Below are 18,605 nucleotides of genomic sequence, written 5' to 3'. Positions count from 1 at the left end.
CAACTTCATGGTTATAGTTCAGAATCCATTAAAGTACAAAGGAGAACGTCAAAAGCGAATATTCTCATCGTATTCGCCTGTTCCACAAAACGTAGTTATTTGCGTCGTGTAAAACAATGAAACCAAATGTCCTGAATAACCCTACAATGATGACGCTCATTTTGATGGTTATATTTGTTTTGCCGACCCTAAAACATGCCTGACCTGAAAAGTTTAATGGAGACGCGTTTTTTTGGTTCACATGCCGTTGTTACCGGAAACCTTCTCTTCAGATTGAGTTACATTGGGAAATTTCGGAAATAAAATTGGTAACAATTTTATCCAGCATTAGTCACGTCGAACATACCATGTAGCTGGCATTAGCGGGAGACCCCAGTCAGGTTATGCCTAAGTATGAAGTTGAGAGGCCTGGAGTCCCGCGTAAAGGAATGGGTCAAGTACTTTAATTATTTTATACATTTGATTGTCAAGAGACATCTTCGTATTTTTCCTCTTGTTAATTCTATAGGTGGAGGAAACCAGAATGCCTGAGGGATTTATAAAAATACAGCAAATTAAATTCTGCCGACAAACATTCCCCACTCGTGACGTACAGTTCATATTGCACACCTTGTTGATGGAAGACAAGTTGTCTTTAATGAACGTCCGTGCAAACGTTCACACGTGTGTCGTCGGCCGCTTACAAAGTATCACAAAGGCTCTTACAAGGCAGTGAGAAGGAGGGAATTTACAAATTCCCTGTCCAAGGCCGGGTTTGAACAAGAACCTCGTGTGTTTAAGTCACTGAAAGAAAAGCACCTTGAACTACTCGACCATGGCCCGCCTATTTTAGAACGCCATTTCGGACTTATGTCAATATTTAAAACCTCCTCATTAGACTTTTGACATATTTACCATAAGTTAACATCGAAGTGATAAAGAAAACTTTAGATTCTGGTCTCCAAAACTAGCCCTAAAATCATACTTTGATACTTTAATACTATTACAGCGAAATAGTATATTTGGACCAATAGACACTAGTCTTGGCAAACAAGGAGGTTTAGCTTTATAACGGAGTGGCTGTAAAAAGATACACTCCTTCCGGATTAACAGAGATAGTAATATTCTGTCCTGGTTTGACAGTTCCCATACTGACACCATCAAAGGTCTCTGTCACGTTGTAACCGCTTCCGTTCGTCAAACCCAAGTCATCCACGACCACCGATAAAGTCGATGGCATCCCACCCTCAGATGGGTTTAGGAAGGCAACGGCGAAGGTTCCTTTCGGCGAAATCGGACGCGTCCAAATTTGGACAGGATCACCCTGGAATGAAAATGACGTTATAACTCAACTGTGTGTTTTAATCTGTAGCATTGCATGTTTGTAAATATAAACCCAACTCCTTTCGTATAAGTTGAGAAAAAATCATGAGTGCAGCGTTTGACACCAATAACAATAAATAAACGGAAAATTATATTTGTATACAGGGTGAATCCATGACAGAGTTATTACATATATCATTATAGGTAAATTGTGTTTGTGTTATACCCTGGGTGGTTGATTGGGAGTGATCTCCATGATCCGTTTTCCTTGAATGCCCATCGGATCCTGGTTGATGCTCAGAACGTTTCTGTTCTGTAGCAGAGCTTTGGATTCGGGCCGGATGTGACGTAGATCCACAGACATGAGCATGGGAGAGGCCATGATGGCCCACATGGCCATCTGCACGCGCTGCTGATCATAGCTCAGGCCAAAGTCACCCACAATTACCTGGTGGCCAAGTGTAAGATAGAGTACTCATAAAGGTACACATGGGCATGCAAATATAGCGATAATGGCTTGTCTGTCACAGTATATAAAGTATATAATGGCTTATCCGTCACAGAATTATTGAACACTTGAAATATATAGCTACATATAGGTCATTTGTTATCTTATGTCGTGATAAGATAAAACCTGTGACAATCACGTCGAAAGATTATGTGTTGCATTATATTACAATGTTTATTTTCGCTTACAAGCATTAACACAATTTGCCAAAAAAGCTGGACTGAATGGACACTGTCTCTGTAATAAAGGAAGACGCACAAAACTACGACAGAATATATGTTCAATTTTTACCATATCAGGATCATTCCATCCTCCTGGTCCGGCATAACTGCTAAAATTGTAAGTATCTTCTCCGTAAAAGTTGATAATACCCAGAAGGCTCTGCCAGGAGTCCTGTATGTCGTCATGGTTACGCCACAGATTGCAGGCGCTTCGGATGGCAGTGTAGTTTGGCTGACAGTGAAAAGGACATATATGTATGTATTGCAACACATTTCACTATCAAACCAGACGTCGATTAAATTGGGATACTCTATACCTTTACTTAAACACTTACCATTACACAGCATTTTCTAAAGAAAATTTCTTGGTGTCTTGGGCAAACCGGTTAAAAGTACAGATATAGCCCTATATATATATGACTTTTAAATTGCAGTGAACCTGCGGATGGTCGTGGGTTTCCCCAGGGCTCTGCACAGTTTCCACCTACCATAATGCTGGCCGCTGTCGTATAAGTGAAATATTCTTGAGTATGACGTAAAACACGAATCAAATAAATCAATCAGATAAATTTAAATTGCACTGTCAGATATATCTCTTCCGAACTTCTCATTATGGCTAAAAATCCCGTTGTCATTAGTGGACAATAGTTGTTCCGTCTTCACATGGAGTTAACATAAATTGCAGTCGTATATGATACCCCGTCCCCTGGCCCACGTCCTTACCTCAATACCCTGTCTGGTCTGGTAGTCTGGCCATTCACATGAAAACACCATCGGTCTTCCGGTCAAGTTTAGGAAGCGACTCATCACTGTGTAGCCTATAGATGATAACAGTTTACAGACCTGTATGTATTACACAGTTATAACACCGTCAAAGTTTCACCAGTAACGCTGAAAATTCTATCGTCTGCTGTATTTTCTTTCTTATACATTCTGGCTGTTTTTTTGTTTTTTGTTTTTATTTTTGTTTTTTTTTTAACTCAGTAGAACTGTGATCTACTGCGGTGAATATACATTTATTTATTTACATGTACTTGATTACTACTAGCCATACTCAAATTATTTCCGCGTTTAAGCGATGCCATTTTTATAGATGGATGCATCCGGAGAGTCTTAATTTAGACATTCAGTATTACATCGTTTCAGCGGGGGACTCTCACAATTTATAACCAAAACTGCCAAGAACAAAACAGAATTACGGCAGCATTCTGCACCCCAACCCCTCCCGGCCAAAAAAAAAAAAAATGAACATAACTAGTCTGCCTTTCCCACATTCCTCACGACTGGTTGGCAAATGCAAATATACTGAAACAAAAGAATTTGCATTCTCCGGGCTATGTCCCCCCTAACCATGGAAACCATGCATGGTTTGGATTAATCCTCTTCATCCGCACCCAATAAAGATCCTTCCTTCTTTTCATCGGCACCGGCCCCGATGCCCCAGTTTGGTAGAACATCCACTACAGGGTGGGTAGATCCAGAGTTAATCCTGGGCTGGGTCACACCTAAGACCTTGAAAGAAGTTGTAGCTTTCTCGCTTTGGCGTTCAGCGGTATGGGGAAGTGCAGCGATGGGTTGAGCCCTATCAGTATAATGGCTCTGTCGGGGCTGCTTACTTGCCTTCGGTAAGTCATCTTAGTGAAGCAGCACTAGATAAAAGAGCGATGGAAATCCGCATTGCAACAAGAAGGCACATTGCACGCACCCAACGGACATATGTTGTTATCTAAGACACATTTGTTTAAAAATCGGTGCATCCTCGTTCTATATCAAATCCTGACGTACGCACATACATACAGCCGGACAAAGCTTTTCTGGTTTACCTTCGTCAAAATCCCTGACGTCCGAATTACATCCGTCAAATTTGACGTAGTCGATCTGCCAGTCTGCGAATGTCTGAGCGTCCACTGGCATATAGAACTCGCTGCCCGGGTAGCCACCGCAGGTCTTGACCCCAAAGTCCTGATATATCCCTATCTTCAAACCCTTTCCGTGGATCTGTCAACAAACATAAGTAAGGGCAAATGAAATCCGTGAGTAAAACTTGTGTCTATTGGAATGAATGCAATTGTGATCCAAGATCTTGCGCCATTAATCACTACATATATATACACAGAAGAAAAAACAAACTATATTGCCAGGATGATAAATAAAAACATATTTCACCCAAAATGTTACAAGCCAAGGCATCAGTTTCAATACACAAATTAGGCAGCATAAAGGAAAATAAAGCCTCCTTGAACATAACACCAAATTCTGCATAATTACCATGGTAAAGCGAGTATATAATGGATTATTAAATAGGACCTTCTATAAGGATTTTGTCTATATATAGATCTTAACAGATTTCATGTAAAAAGTATGTCATTGATTGGTTTCGATGCTATTAAAACACTGTTGACAATTTCAACTTCCTGGTATCGTCTCTAACTTTCATTCAGTGATTTCATAATGATTTTCGTCAGATTCGGAAACAATTGATATTACAAACACATTTGGCCAAGTTCCGAACAGGCAGCTAACTATCAGTATTTCAACTCTTCATCAAAGAGCTATAACATATATAACACTATGCACTCTTACGTATTTGGCTAGAGCAGGGATTCCGCTGGGGAAGCGGTCGGGGTCAGGCTGTAACCTGCCGTTAGCATCCCTCTCTTCGGCGAGCCAGCAGTCGTCGATGTTCACGTACTCGTATCCTGCATCCTTGTAACCCTCAGAAGCTATGATGTCAGCCATCTGCATGAATAACTCTTCTCTAGGCAGATTTTTGGTAAAAATACAGATTACAAAGGTGAATAAAACGTGGAGTTTTATATGCAGCCTTGGCAGTTGTCTTAGGATGCTGTTTGTGTGCTTTTCTGTTCAGAGTTTGGTTAAAAGAAAAAATAATTTGTAATGTCTTAGCCACAATTGTCATGGAATATTATATCTTCATGAATAATTCTTCTCTGGACATGACTTTCTTTATAAAAGACGATTGCGAAAAGTAAATCAAAACTGAAGTTTTAATTTTAAGGTCCTATGATACGACGAATTTTTAGAAGAGAACCGAAGGGTAGTTTGGACATTGTACCCGTAATATTGCTAAGCGATATTCGCTATATTGTACACAAGACACCGAGTAAAGCATATCCTATGACAGAAGCACAAGAAACAATAATGGCGTAATGGAAACCAATATCGGATATGTCTTACTGATGCAGTACCTATCAGGTAACATGGGTAACCAACCATAATCTTGGATCTGCATGAAACCTGCGCACTATAATCCCAGGCGCACCTATGGCAAATCCTACACACGTGCCCTTCTAACCTGCAGTGGGCTATAGCCATATACAGATTTTACCAAATGATATTTCGGCGAAGAAGCTCGTTTATAGATATAGAGGTTTACTGACTACTTCAGTTGTCTGCACAATCATCCGGCTTTCAACATTGTTCGCTGACAGCAGCTCTACACCTTTAGCTCGGCACTTCCCACTGTCCTAATTTCGTACTTTATATACTTTCTTAGTTCTTTAGTGGTTTATGCTAAACGTCGTTTCGGGAATTAAGCTGGAACGCTCATTTTGGACGAATAGTAGGATGTTTGTTTCGACGCACAGATCCTTCGTCTTTGCTCTGTCTGGTTTTGGCAAAGGACTACTGTTCACCTGTGGCGCCTGTGGTAGGAATCTAGTTCGAACCTAAAACAGTCATTAGGGAAGTTCTCACAGCCTACATTGCAGCAGAACCTTTCCCAGTCTAACCATCCCAATGTGGCCAGTGGTGTGCAGGACTCACCTGATACAGTCATTAGGGAAGTTCTCACAGTCTATATTGCAACGGAACCTTTCCCAGTTTAACCATCCCATGGGCGGGGTAAGGGCCAGACCGTTGTCCAGGGCTTGAACACTGACCAGAGATGCAACACAGAGAGACGCCAACAACAACATTGTCCTGTGACAAAAGGAAATTCTTCGGTGACTGGCTTTACAATCAATCGCTCAAGGTTTAGCACAACTCAACAACTGGATCCAAAAGCATTCAATCTTTCGTAACCAGGATAGCACTGTGTCCCTTATATTGTGCAATAGTTGTGAATCAATAAGGTGATGATATTTTGAGGTGTTCATACATACTAAAATCTAATAAGGATAAAGAGGCATGCCTGTACAATACATGTGGATCAAGATAAAGCCATGATTGTCAACAGACAATACGAACCTCGTGCGCCTTACACTTTCAAGAAGCAAGCAAAAGTTACACGCCACCCCCCCCCCCCCACCCCCCAGTATTAAACCAATTAATAGTGAAATTGCGTTGCTCACCTATTCGATCCGCGAGATTCAGCAAGAAGACTTTTAAGACTATTAGTATTTGGGGATGACCAAATACACATGCACGAGATCGTTCAGAGGTCACCAGAGTGGCCCAGTGATATCCTGAATTATCGATCGCCCAATGACCTTTAGCTCTTCTGTTTTAATATCTGGTAAGATAACACTGAGGCATGATATTCACATCACTGTTTGTCATCGTAAAAACAAAAAGGCAGCAAAGGAAGAAAGCAGGGTGTTAGCTATTCATGTAGACTGTGATATTTGCCATAATCCTATCAACACTTGTTTTCGTGTGCTAGCAATTCTTCCAGGTCTACCACGGTATTCTTAGTTTTGAGCACTAGAGTTTCTGACAAGGAGCAGGAGGTGATAAATAACATGGGGCTAAAAGGGCTAAATGCTCATTTTTGCCGATTCCTAAAGTTTAAAATACCACAGGGCATTGAAAGTATCATAACTGAAGGCTACGTACATTCTGATTACTTTTCCAGAAACAATTTCTTATTATTCATTTGCATGCTAAAATCTTCTTCAATGCCTGTCTCACCTGGGCTAAATTCACTGTGTTTTCACTCTAGTCACGTGACCAAAGAGTGTGCTAATGATTGGCTTAGAGCAGTTATGACATGCAAAAGTATAAATAGCTGAAAATTTCAATCCTATTTACTATTGGTAAACCATGGTATAAATGGAGCTTCCTTAAACAGTTAAAGAGTGTTCGGTTACCTTATTTCGAATTTCCGCCATGCCTGCTAGTGATGGATGGGCATGCAAAGACAAGCCGTTATACTTTAACAATATAATAACGTGATCAAGCTAAATATATGAAAGAAATAAATTAGATACTATAAGTTTATAATTTGATTTGGATTTCTTACCATGCTGCCTAAGCTGTCTTTCGGTATAGCTCACGGAAGCTTTCTCTTTCACAAGAACACAACATTATATAAACACCAATAGAATAAGTACTGTATATAAATACATCAAACCAAAACACATGTATACACTGGTGGCCAAGAAGCACTCGGCCACCATCTCAGTCCGTGACACTGCGCAAATCTGTTCTTTATATCTATATTTGGATCATGTGGTGGTGAACGCCAAGGTTTAAGTTGGAATGCTCGTGAGTTACATACCTGTCTCAAACTTTTATGCTAATACACCAGCTTTTGGTTTCTTTTCGTTTCATCAAACCCGACGTTTCGTAAACGTGAAATATTATTACGAGCAGATAGGTACTAACAAACACTGATCGTTTATTTGTGGAGCTTAAACGCGACTGTGGTTTAACACATTTTGTGAACAAGGGGTTGGGTGAGGTACTCTCACTACGATGTGGCAGTGTTTTGTATATCTCCATGTGTATTTTGACATACGTGATCTTTTGATTTTGGATCCCTTGACGCCAAAAATATTGATAAAATCTTGAGATATAGTCCATACTACATCTTTTTCTTAACAATATCTTATTTACTTATTTATTAATTTTTTTTTACTAGATTGGTGTTTTACGTCGTACTCAAGAATATTTCACTCATACGACGCCAACAGCTGCAACCGGTTAATAACAAGATCTCCATTGCTTTCATTTGCGTACGGAATGGCATGATACGTTATGATCAAATTAACTATAACATTCCAAGAATCAGCACTACCTGATCTACGTAAGTAATAAAGTGACATTTGATCTAACTGGCAGACGGATATATGCATTTTACTGGTTGTTGGTTGCCATTTCTTCGTATTGGGTACAACAACAAAGAGTACCAGAAACCAATTGTGCGAAATCTATTGACACAACGGAATACTAATAATGTTTGCCTGCCAAATGCTTTTTCCACGTCAGAAGTCCATCCAGAACAGACTGTTGTATAATTTGTGTGAAATTTTTATGCGGAGTTCAACATTTATCTAAACAAAGCATTTTAGTCTGCAAAATCTTACGAATTATGTTCTCAAACTGCATCTAAAGTTGTATGTTGGTCGAATTTATTGAGGATTTAGGTACATGGAGTTAAATGTAGATCAGTACTGTATCTTACATGTACATGTATAATTAACTGTGATTAACTGACCTTCTTTCCCCTTGTCTGTGGCAACATGAGATGTCATCACCTCAAAAGAACAACGGTATGTCTATTCTGGAGGAATATTAACTTCTGGCATAGTATATCAGCCCTTCTCCAATATGGCAGCCAAACCTTCTGTTATGAAATTTCTGTTTTGGGTTGTCCGTAAGTCATCTAAATTCCAGTGTGTGTGAATGTAACATGCACAAGTTTGACCCAATCCCATCCCACCAATACTGTGATTTGGAAACTGATAATATTTTGGCTTTATAAAATGTTTGTCAAATCTTCCAAACTGTCCTTCACAATTAACTTGTATGTACATTGGAGATTTTCCGACAGGCTTTTTTGGAGAAAGAAGGCTATACATTTTGACTACTAGCATTATTATTTTCTTTATTACTTTAGCACGACATTCACCTGTTGAGTCGCCAAAAGGCTGACTGGCCTAAACGTTGATTAACGCCTCTATTGGTGTGTCTAGTATTGAGAGGCTGAAAGAGTACTAATGTACATTGGTACTGTGCTGGAGCTTCTTAAGGGTGGCGTGACAATTGGACAGGTGTATATACTGTAGTATACTAACAGTCAGACTATATTTTTCACACGTCTCAGAACTGTAGAAATTACTCATCAAACATCACTTTGTACATATTTTCATATTAATTTTTTTATCTTTCTTCTTTCCCCTTCTGTACATGCATGTTCTAGATTACAGACTAATTTGTATGACCCCTAGTTAGGGTTTTTCAGCTGTCGTAGAATTCTGATAACATTGTGCCATTAGTCTTTTGACACCATACAGATTACTTATTTTTACATGGGTGTTGTGGTTTTCCAAGAAGAATAGCTAGTGCGTCTACCAAGATGATAAAGTTTGCCGTTGCTTGAAGAATAACTGTGTGAATGATCTTTGTCATCTTCAGTTTGTTCAGTTGATGGTACATTCGGATTTGCCAGTAACGAATCCACCACTGGAATGTGTCCGGGTATATCTAAGCAGATATCTGGAGACGAGTTCACTCATTCCTGTTTATTTCATTATATTTTGGATTCTCACTTATGTTTAAGCTTATCACTTTGTTCATTTTAGGTACCAGTGAAGGGAAGCTGACGTTACAGAAAACTAGGGGTTCTCATTGCTTAGTAAATGCACGTATATGTCTTCATTTGTATGGTTAAGATGGGGAAAGGGCTTCTCTCTCTCCCTTTGCCTACAGGTGACTTACACCTGCAGCCATGTTGGATCTCCACAATTCAATGGTTCGGTGCACACAGTGAAAGGCACACTCATTGAGAGGACATGAAATTCTTTTGTTAGAGACCCAACATGGCCGCAAGTGCAAGCAACCTGTGGTATTAATGGCATAGTCCATGTGTCCTGAATTGTCTTTTTGTATCCAAGCCCATGTTCTGTTGATTACCCTGTTACCATCTTTGTGGAAATATCCCACTATACTGATATCTAAGGTATCTGTTTTAATGATATATCAATGACATGTTTAGTTGCATCTGGTATTTTTTATTACATTATTTTATAACAAGTATGATATCTGTCTGTATTCTGTTCTTTTTCTCTCTCTTTTTTGTTAAGTTCTGTCATATGATCTCATATGAGCTTAGGGTTATGAACATACATGTACTTGTGTGCAATAACCTTTGATCTGGAGAGGATCAAATGTCCGCTACAGCTGTGGCCGTCTGTCATATTCACTGTGAATATTGCTAACATGGAAAATAAACTACAGCATTTTATCTCTCAGTTGTCTCGGGCTGTTGAAACATTGTCAAGTAAGAAGTAAATTGGTAAGGTATTTTTGAGTACGGAGTAAATAAATAAATAAATAAATTGGCAAGGGGCCTATCGCCTGCTGTGAAGAAAAAAAAAAGCTTTTTGCAGGATTCATCGATAGCTCTTGTTTGTTAAATGTCCGATGTTGTGCAACATGACCATAAACTAGTCACACTTATTATCACCTTACGGGAGGGCCGAGCCGAGGGGCTTAGAGCGCCAGCGCGGCGCAATGACTCAGGACCCCCTGAACAGTGCTATCGCTGAGTTAAAGGCCAGCTTATGCTGGCTTCCTCCCCGACCGTACGTGGCAAGGTCTGTCAGCCGTCGTGTAAGTAAAATATTCTAGAGTACAGCGTAAAATACCAATGAAATAAGTAAATTTAATCGCTTCAGTGACACCTTTCAATAGAGCAACTTCATGGTTATGGTTTCGAATTGATTCAAGTACAAACGAGAACGTCAAAAGCGAATATTGTCATCGTATTCGCCTGTCCCACAAAACGTAGTTATTTGCGTCGCGTAAAACAGTGAAACCAAATGTCCTGAATAACCCTACAATGATGACGCTCATTTTGATGGTTATATTTGTTTTGCCGTCCCTAAAACATGCCTGACCTGAAAAGTTTAATGGAGGCGCGTTTTTTTGGTTCACATGCCGTTGTTACAGGAAACTTTCTCTTCAGATTGAGTTATATTGGGAAATTTCGGAAATAAAATTGGTAACAATTTTATCCAGCAGTAGTCATGTTGAACATAGCAGGTAGCTGGCATTAGCGGGAGACCCCAGTCAGGTTATATCTAAGTATATAGTTGAGAGGCCTGGAGTTCCGCGTAAAGGAATGGGCCAGGTACTTCATTTAATTTATATATTTGATTGTTGTCAAACGACATCCTCGTATTTTTCCGCTTGTTGAATTCTATTGAATTGAATTGAATTCTATGTTGAAGAAACCAGAACGCCTGAGGGGTTTATAAACAAAACAATTATGTTGATGGGCGACGTTTAAACCCCAAGAGAGCAAACTAAGCAATCGAGCACGTAAACCAAGCCACTGGAAATAACCAACTTCGCCCATTTCAATTAACTCTACACTCACCTCTATAAATTTGGGTCGTGTTACAAGAGCTTATACTGGATAATTCACCTCAAAAGAACTAACTTTGCATTAAACTATATATTTGGGTTATGTTTCAATAAACTGGAATCGATCGTAACGAATCAGGGCTATTATTATTACGAAAGTTAGCAAATATAGCCCTGAAAGCAAAATGTGATCGACCCAATGAACTGATTAACTAACTATACTTGTACGTGGAAATAGGATACGATTCCTCCAAATAGGGAAATAGTATATTTGGAGCAATAGACACCAGTCTTGGCAAACAAGGAGGTTCAGCTTTATAACGGAGTGGCTGTAAAAAGATACACTCCTTCCGGATTAACAGAGATAGTAATATTCTGTCCTGGTTTGACAGTTCCCATACTGACACCATCAAAGGTCTCTGTCACGTTGTAACCGCTTCCGTTCGTCAAACCCAGGTCATCCACGACCACCGATACAGTCGATGGCATCCCACGCTCAGATGGGTTTAGGAAGGCAACGGCGAAGGTTCCTTTCGGCGAAATCGGACGCGTCCAAATTTGGACAGGATCGGCCTGGAATGGAATTCAACCGTTTTAATCTGTAGAATTGCATATTTGTAAAAATAAACCCTACTCCTTTCGTATAAGTTGAGAAAAAATCATGAGTGCAGCGTTTAACACCAATAACAGTAAATAAACGGAAAATTATATTTGTATACAGGGTGAATCCATGACAGGGTTATTACATATATCATTATAGGTAAATTGTGTTTGTGTTATACCCTGGGTGGTTGATTGGGAGTGATCTCCATGATCCGTTTTCCTTGGATGCCCATCGGATCCTGGTTGATGCTCAGAACGTTTCTGTTCTGTAACAGAGCTTTGGATTCGGGCCGGATGTGACGTAGATCCACAGACATGAGCATGGGAGAGGCCATGATGGCCCACATGGCCATCTGCACGCGCTGCTGATCATAGCTCAGGCCAAAGTCGCCCACAATTACCTGGTGGCCAAGTGTAAGATAGAAAACTCATAAAGGTACACACGGGCATGCAAATATAGCGATCATGGCTTATCCGTCATAGTATATAAAGTATATAATGGCTTATCCGTCACAGAATTATTGAACACTTGAAATATATAGCTACATATAGGTCATTTGTTATCTTTTGTCGTGATAAGATAAAACCTGTGACAATCACGTCGAAAGATTATGTGTTGCATTATATTACAATGTTTATTTTCGCTTACAAGCATTAACACAATTTGCCAAAAAAGCTGGACTGAATGGACACTGTCTCTGTAATAAAGGAAGACGCACAAAACTACGATAGAATATATGTTCAATTTTTACCATATCAGGATCATTCCATCCTCCTGGCCCGGCATAACTGCTAAAATTGTAAGTATCTTCTCCGTAAAAGTTGATAATACCCAGAAGGCTCTGCCAGGAGTCCTGTATGTCGTCATGGTTACGCCACAGATTGCAGGCGCTTCGGATGGCAGTGTAGTTTGGCTGACAGTGAATAGGACACATATGTATGTACTGCAAGACATTTCACTATTAAACCAGACGTCGATTAAATTGGGTTACTGTATATCTTTACTTTAACACTTACCATTACACAGCATTTTCTAAAGAAGGTTTCTTAGTGTCTTGGGCAAACCGGTTAAAAGTACAGATATAGCCCCTATATATATATGACTTTTAAATTGCAATGAACCTGCGGATGGTCGTGGGTATATATATATGTGACATTGCAATTTAAAAGTATAAATATATATAGTGAAATATATGTGACATTGCAATATATATATATATATATATATATATATATATATATATATATATATATATATATATATATATATATATATATATATATATATATATATATATATATATATATATATATATATATACTTTTAAATTGCAATGTCACATATATTTCACTACTTTTAAATTGCAATGTCACATATATTTCACTATGGCTAAAAATCCCGCTGTCATTAGTGGACAATAGTTGTTCCGTCTTCACATGGAGTTAACATAAATTGCAGTCGTATACGATACCCCGTCCCCGGGCCCACATCCTTACCTCAATACCCTGTCTGGTCTGGTAGTCTGGCCATTCACAAGAAAACACCATCGGTCTTCCGGTCAAGTTTAGGAAGCGACTCATCACTGTGTAGCCTATAGATGATAACAGTTGACAAACCTATACGTATTACACAATTAGAACACCTTCAAAGTTTTACCAACAACACCGAAAATTGTATTGTCTGCTATATTTTCTTTCTTTTATATTCCAGCTGGTTTTTAAACTCAGTGGAACTATGATCTACTGCAGTAAATATACATTTATTTATTTCATTAGTTCAAAGCCATACTTGATTTTTTTCCGCCTTTATATAAGAACTGTCATTTTTATGGATGGAGGAGTCCGGAGAGTCTTAATTTTAGACATTCAATATTTCATGATTAGTTGTTTGCCATTTCCAAAATGACGCAAATAGTGATGATCAACATTGGCCTGTAAACAAGAAAAAGATTTTTTTCTATCGCTTTTATTGTGTGATTCAGCGGGGGGGCTCTCATAATTTATAACCAAAAGTGGCATAAACAATACAGCATGTTCCAGTGCTTAGAATTACTCCATCATTCTGCCCCCCCCCCCCCCCACTCCAACACACACACCCATACCCCCTACCCTCCAGCAAAAAAAAAAAAAAAAAATAACAAATCTAGTCTGCCTTTCCAACATTCCTCCCGACTGAAAGAAAACAATTTGTATGCTCCCTAACCATGGAAACCATGAAAGGTTCGGATTAGTCCTCTTCATCCACCACCAATGAAGACCCGTGGGATTAAGTTAATTTCTTCTTTTCATCCAACATCTATTGTTATTTAAGATACATTTGTTGAAAATCGGGGAACATCCTCATTCTATATCAAATCCTGACGTACGCAAATACATACAGCCGGACAAAGCTTTTCTGGTTTACCTTCGTCAAAATCCCTGACGTCCGAATTACATCCGTCAAATTTGACGTAGTCGATCTGCCAGTCTGCGAATGTCTGAGCGTCCACTGACATATAGAACTCGCTGCCCGGGTAGCCATCACAGGTCTTGACTCCAAAGTCTTGATATATTCCTATCTTCAAACCCTTTCCGTGGATCTGTAAATAAGCGTGTAAGTATACTGATGTACACAAGGGCAAATGAAATTCCTGAGTGAAACTTGTGTCTATTGGAATGCATGTAGTAGCGCTCCAAGATCTTGCGCCATTAATCACTACCTGCACTACCTATATACATAAAAAAAGATGAAAGAATTGTCAGAATGACAGGGGTCATAAAGGGGAAAAAAGTCTCCTTAACTATGTAACTTTTTGTGCGTAATTACAATGATGTAGCGAGTGTGTAATGAATTATGAATTAGGACCTTGCACTTTTTTAAATAGTTAATCTATAGACCTTACCAGATTTGATGTTAAAGATATATCATAGAATGTTTTCGATGCCATTAAAACGCTGTTGACAGTTTCAACTTATTGGTATCAACATTGAAATTCGTTCAGAGTCTTTATGTTTTTGTTCAGATTCAGAAACAATTGATATTACAGACATGTTTGGCCGAATTCGGAATCGGCAGCTAAATTAAAACCATCGGTATTTAAACTCTTCATCAAAGAGCTATAACATATATAACACTATGCGCTCTTACGTATTTGGCCAGAGCGGGAATTCCGCTGGGGAATCGGTCGGGGTCAGGCTGTAACCTGCCGTTAGCATCCCTCTCCTCGGCAGGCCAGCAGTCGTCGATGTTCACGTACTCGTATCCTGCATCCCTGTAGCCCTCAGAAGCTATGATGTCAGCCATCTGCATGAATAACTCTTCTCTAGGCAGATTTTTGATAAAAATACCGATTATGCATGGTGAATAAAACGTGGAGTTTCATAGGCTATATCATAGGCTATATCTATATAATCCCTATTTCATGGGGGGATATATCTTCATGAATAAGTCTTCTCTATATATTCCTTTGTTTATAAATGACAATTTATAAAGTCAATAAAAATTTAAGTATTATTTCTAGTGTGTTTGCACAGTGTCTTGGGATGCCACTGATGTGAAGTGAAGCAGTGGTTTATTGGCAGGAGACTGAAGGATAACTTTTAGTATGGACAATGTACCGGTATCATTTTCAGTGCTAAGCAACATTCTTTCACATTATACACAAGACGCTGACTAAATCATATCTTATGGCAGAAACACCAGAAACAATGGTGAAGTAAACGAAAGCAATGTCGGATAGGTGTTATACAGTAGGCTATATATGCTACTTTCCAGGTTACAAGGGTAACCAACCAACCATAATATTCGATCTGCATGAAACCTGCCCATTACAATTAAAGGTGCACCTATACATGGCAAATAACAACCTACTCTTGGCCAGAAATACCCTCCTAGTCTGGTCTTTAACCTTATATACTGATGTTACTGTCGTGAGGTTTAGGTGATGAAGCCAGTCTATGATCATTACGGATTAACTGGCTACTTCATTCCTCTGTAGAACCATCGGCCTTCTTGACACTGTTCGCTGACAACAGCTTTACTCCTCAGTCCGCCTCGCCACGATATGGTTGAAATATTGCCGATATGGCGCTAAGCCACAATAATTCATTAATTATTTTGGTGGTACCTTGGACAGAGGATTACGGCTCGGCAATTGATGTTATCAGTGGAATACTTACCATGGAATACTTGATGAATATATTCATTTGGAAATTTCTCAGTCTGTCTTGGAGCGGAACGTTTCCCAGTCTAGACGTCCCAATATAGCCAGCGATGTACAGGACTCACCTTATACATTCATTAGGGAAGTTCTCACAGTCTACATTGAAGGGGAACATTTCTCAGTCTAGAGATCCAATTTGACCAGTGGTATACAGGACACCTGATCCAGTCATTAGGAACGTTCTCACATTCTACATTGCAGCTGACCCTTCCCCGTCTAGCTATCCCAATGTATTCAGCGGTGTGCAGGACTCACCTGATACAGTCATTTGGGAAGTTCTCACAGTCTACATTGCAACGGAACCTTTCCCAGTCTAACCATCCCATGGGCGGAGTTAGGGCCAGACCGTTGTCCAGGGCTTGAACACTGACCAGAGATGCAACACAGAGAGACGCCAACAACAACATTGTCCTGTGACAAAGGAAATTAATTGATGACTGACTTTTACAATCAATCGCCGAAGATTTAACATAACCAAGTACGTAAACCGGATTTCTGAATGGAGTGTCTCGCTTGCAATAATTTCTAAAACCTCTGATCTGTAGCAATTAGGAACCATCTTTGCTATTCTGTCAATTAGATCCTAACTCAAAAAGGACTTAAATCTCGTTTTTGCTCCGGATCATCATAATACCTCCGTTGACGTTAAAAACAATATCAACAAAGGGAATCTTTTTTCATTCTATTCCATTTGTCATACAATGTGAATGTCATCCCGTTTGGATGACCAGAATTAAATATATCGACGCGATGTTAATGCTACGACTGTATCCAAAAGCATCAAATCTTTCGTAATCAGGATGGCATTGTGTTCCTTACATTATGCATCAGTCATTACATTAAGAAAAAGAACAACATTTCAAAAAAATGATATTGTATTGCTCACCTTTTAAATCCGCGAGAAACAGAAGGGAGACTTTCAAGACTATGAGTATTTAACAATGATCAAATACACATGCACGAGTTCATGCCCCTTGAACATGCAGTGCAATTATTATTAAGAAAAATTTTGAAAATGATTTTTGTGTGGGTGGTGGTGGGAAAATGACTGTGCGTTGAGGGGTCTTATATTAGGAACGAGGCGTACACGATAATATGATAATTAACGTTGGGATAAATTAAGCTGTGCACTATGTAGGACATGCACCTTGTGTTATCATGCAATAGCTATTTATGTCAAGTGTTATGGTTGTCACATTCCCATCCACAGTTGTTTTCGCGTGTTTGCAGTTCTTCTAGGTCTATTGTAACCACTGTATTCATAGTTTTCAGCATCCAAGATCCTCGTGAGGAGCAAGGTTTCTGAGTTTAAAATATCACATGACGCTGAAACTATCATATCTAAAGGTAAGATACGTTCTGATTACTTTTCCAGAGAGAATTTCTCACATAGGCCTATAAGCTATACTATTCATTTTTACGCCAGTGTCTACTTCACTGCCTATGTCACCTGGGTTAAATTCACTTTGTTTTCACTTCCAGTACTCCAGTCACGTGATCCAAGACTGTGCTAAAGATTGGCTCAGAGCAGCTATGACATCACTGCAAAACTATGAATATCTGAAAAATCCTACTTACTATTGGTAAACCATGGTAAAAATGGAGATTTCTTTTAAATTTAAAGAGTGTTCCTTTACCTTACTTCGAATAGCTGCCATTACTGCTCGTGATGGATGAGAATGCATAAACTTCGATAGTCGTTATACTTTGACTAGATTATCACACGATCAAGCTAAACAGACACAGAAATTAATTAGAAACTATTTACTTTACAATTTTAAATTTTGATTTTGATTTCTTACCATCCTGTCTGAGCTGTGTTTCTGTATAACTCACGGAAAAGGATTGCCTTCTCTTTCACAAGAACACGGTGTTATACAAACACCAATCAAATAATTAATGTAATTACTAAATACACGAAACATTACACATGTATACACTCTGGAGAAGCACTTGGTCGCCGTCTCGGTCCGTGACACTGTGCAAGTCTGTTCTTTATGTCGGTAAGTGGATCTTGGGGTGATAAACGAGTTATATACCCTGTCTCAAACTTTCCCAAGCTTTTTGTTTCTGTTCCGTTTCATCAAACCCGACGTTTCGTAAACGTGAAATAGTACGTAATACGTGCAGATAGGCACTGATGAACACTGATTGTTTTTTTTTTTTTTTTAGTTTAAACACATTTGTGGTTTAAAAGGACTATGAGACAAGAGTTAGTATGAGGTACTCTCACTGCAATGTGGCACAATTTTTGTATGTCTCTATGTGTATTTGACCTGTATGTTCCTTGACGCCAAAAATATTACTCCATACTATATCTCAGATAAAAAGGAATGTGTGACCTGCACATTAATAAATTGCCAATGGCGACGTTCTACAGGTATATCTTTTTCTTCACAATATCTTATTTATTTATTTGATTGGTGTTTTACGCAATACCCAAGCTTTTTTCGCTTATACGACGGCGACCAGCATTATTGTGGGAGGAAATAACAA

The 18,605-nt window shown here is 39.1% G+C and overlaps 2 protein-coding genes across 2 annotated transcripts; both read right to left on the bottom strand.

Moving 5' to 3' along the window:
• Nucleotides 1–1,002: 1,002 nt before the first annotated feature.
• LOC135473091 (alpha-N-acetylgalactosaminidase-like) lies at nt 1,003–5,969 on the bottom strand. Its single transcript, XM_064752901.1, has 7 exons — nt 5,818–5,969; nt 4,615–4,789; nt 3,855–4,029; nt 2,755–2,849; nt 2,102–2,263; nt 1,549–1,750; nt 1,003–1,299 (listed from the first exon to the last, which is right to left on the bottom strand). The coding sequence occupies exons 1-7, from the start codon at nt 5,967–5,969 to the stop codon at nt 1,046–1,048; spliced, it is 1,215 nt and encodes a 404-aa protein (XP_064608971.1). The 3' UTR covers nt 1,003–1,045.
• Nucleotides 5,970–11,619: 5,650 nt separating this feature from the next.
• Nucleotides 11,620–16,516, bottom strand: LOC135473408 (alpha-N-acetylgalactosaminidase-like). Its single transcript, XM_064753258.1, has 7 exons — nt 16,365–16,516; nt 15,035–15,209; nt 14,312–14,486; nt 13,405–13,499; nt 12,660–12,821; nt 12,087–12,308; nt 11,620–11,877 (listed from the first exon to the last, which is right to left on the bottom strand). The coding sequence occupies exons 1-7, from the start codon at nt 16,514–16,516 to the stop codon at nt 11,620–11,622; spliced, it is 1,239 nt and encodes a 412-aa protein (XP_064609328.1).
• Nucleotides 16,517–18,605: the final 2,089 nt, after the last annotated feature.

This window comes from Liolophura sinensis, chromosome 8 (assembly GCF_032854445.1).
Source record: "Liolophura sinensis isolate JHLJ2023 chromosome 8, CUHK_Ljap_v2, whole genome shotgun sequence".
NCBI lineage: Eukaryota > Metazoa > Mollusca > Polyplacophora > Chitonida > Chitonidae > Liolophura > Liolophura sinensis.
The sequence above is the reverse complement of the archived record's forward strand: the minus strand, read 5'-3'. Positions and strand labels throughout refer to the sequence as shown.

Excerpts from the sequence above, each read along its gene's own strand:
- LOC135473408 (XM_064753258.1), bottom strand. The coding sequence starts at position 16,516 with ATGTTGTTGTTGGCGTCTCTCTGTGTTGCATCTCTGGTCAGTGTTCAA. Across the intron at positions 13,500-14,311 it reads CGTCAGGGATTTTGACGAAG|GCTACACAGTGATGAGTCGC; the intron begins GTAAACCAGAAA and ends TATCATCTATAG. Across the intron at positions 12,822-13,404 it reads AGACCAGACAGGGTATTGAG|CCAAACTACACTGCCATCCG; the intron begins GTAAGGATGTGG and ends ATTCACTGTCAG.
- LOC135473091 (XM_064752901.1), bottom strand. The coding sequence starts at position 5,969 with ATGTTGTTGTTGGCGTCTCTCTGTGTTGCATCTCTGGTCAGTGTTCAA. Across the intron at positions 4,030-4,614 it reads TCCCTGCTCTAGCCAAATAC|ATCCACGGAAAGGGTTTGAA; the intron begins GTAAGAGTGCAT and ends GTTTGTTGACAG. Across the intron at positions 1,300-1,548 it reads AAAACGGATCATGGAGATCA|ATCCTGTCCAAATTTGGACG; the intron begins CTCCCAATCAAC and ends CATTCCAGGGTG.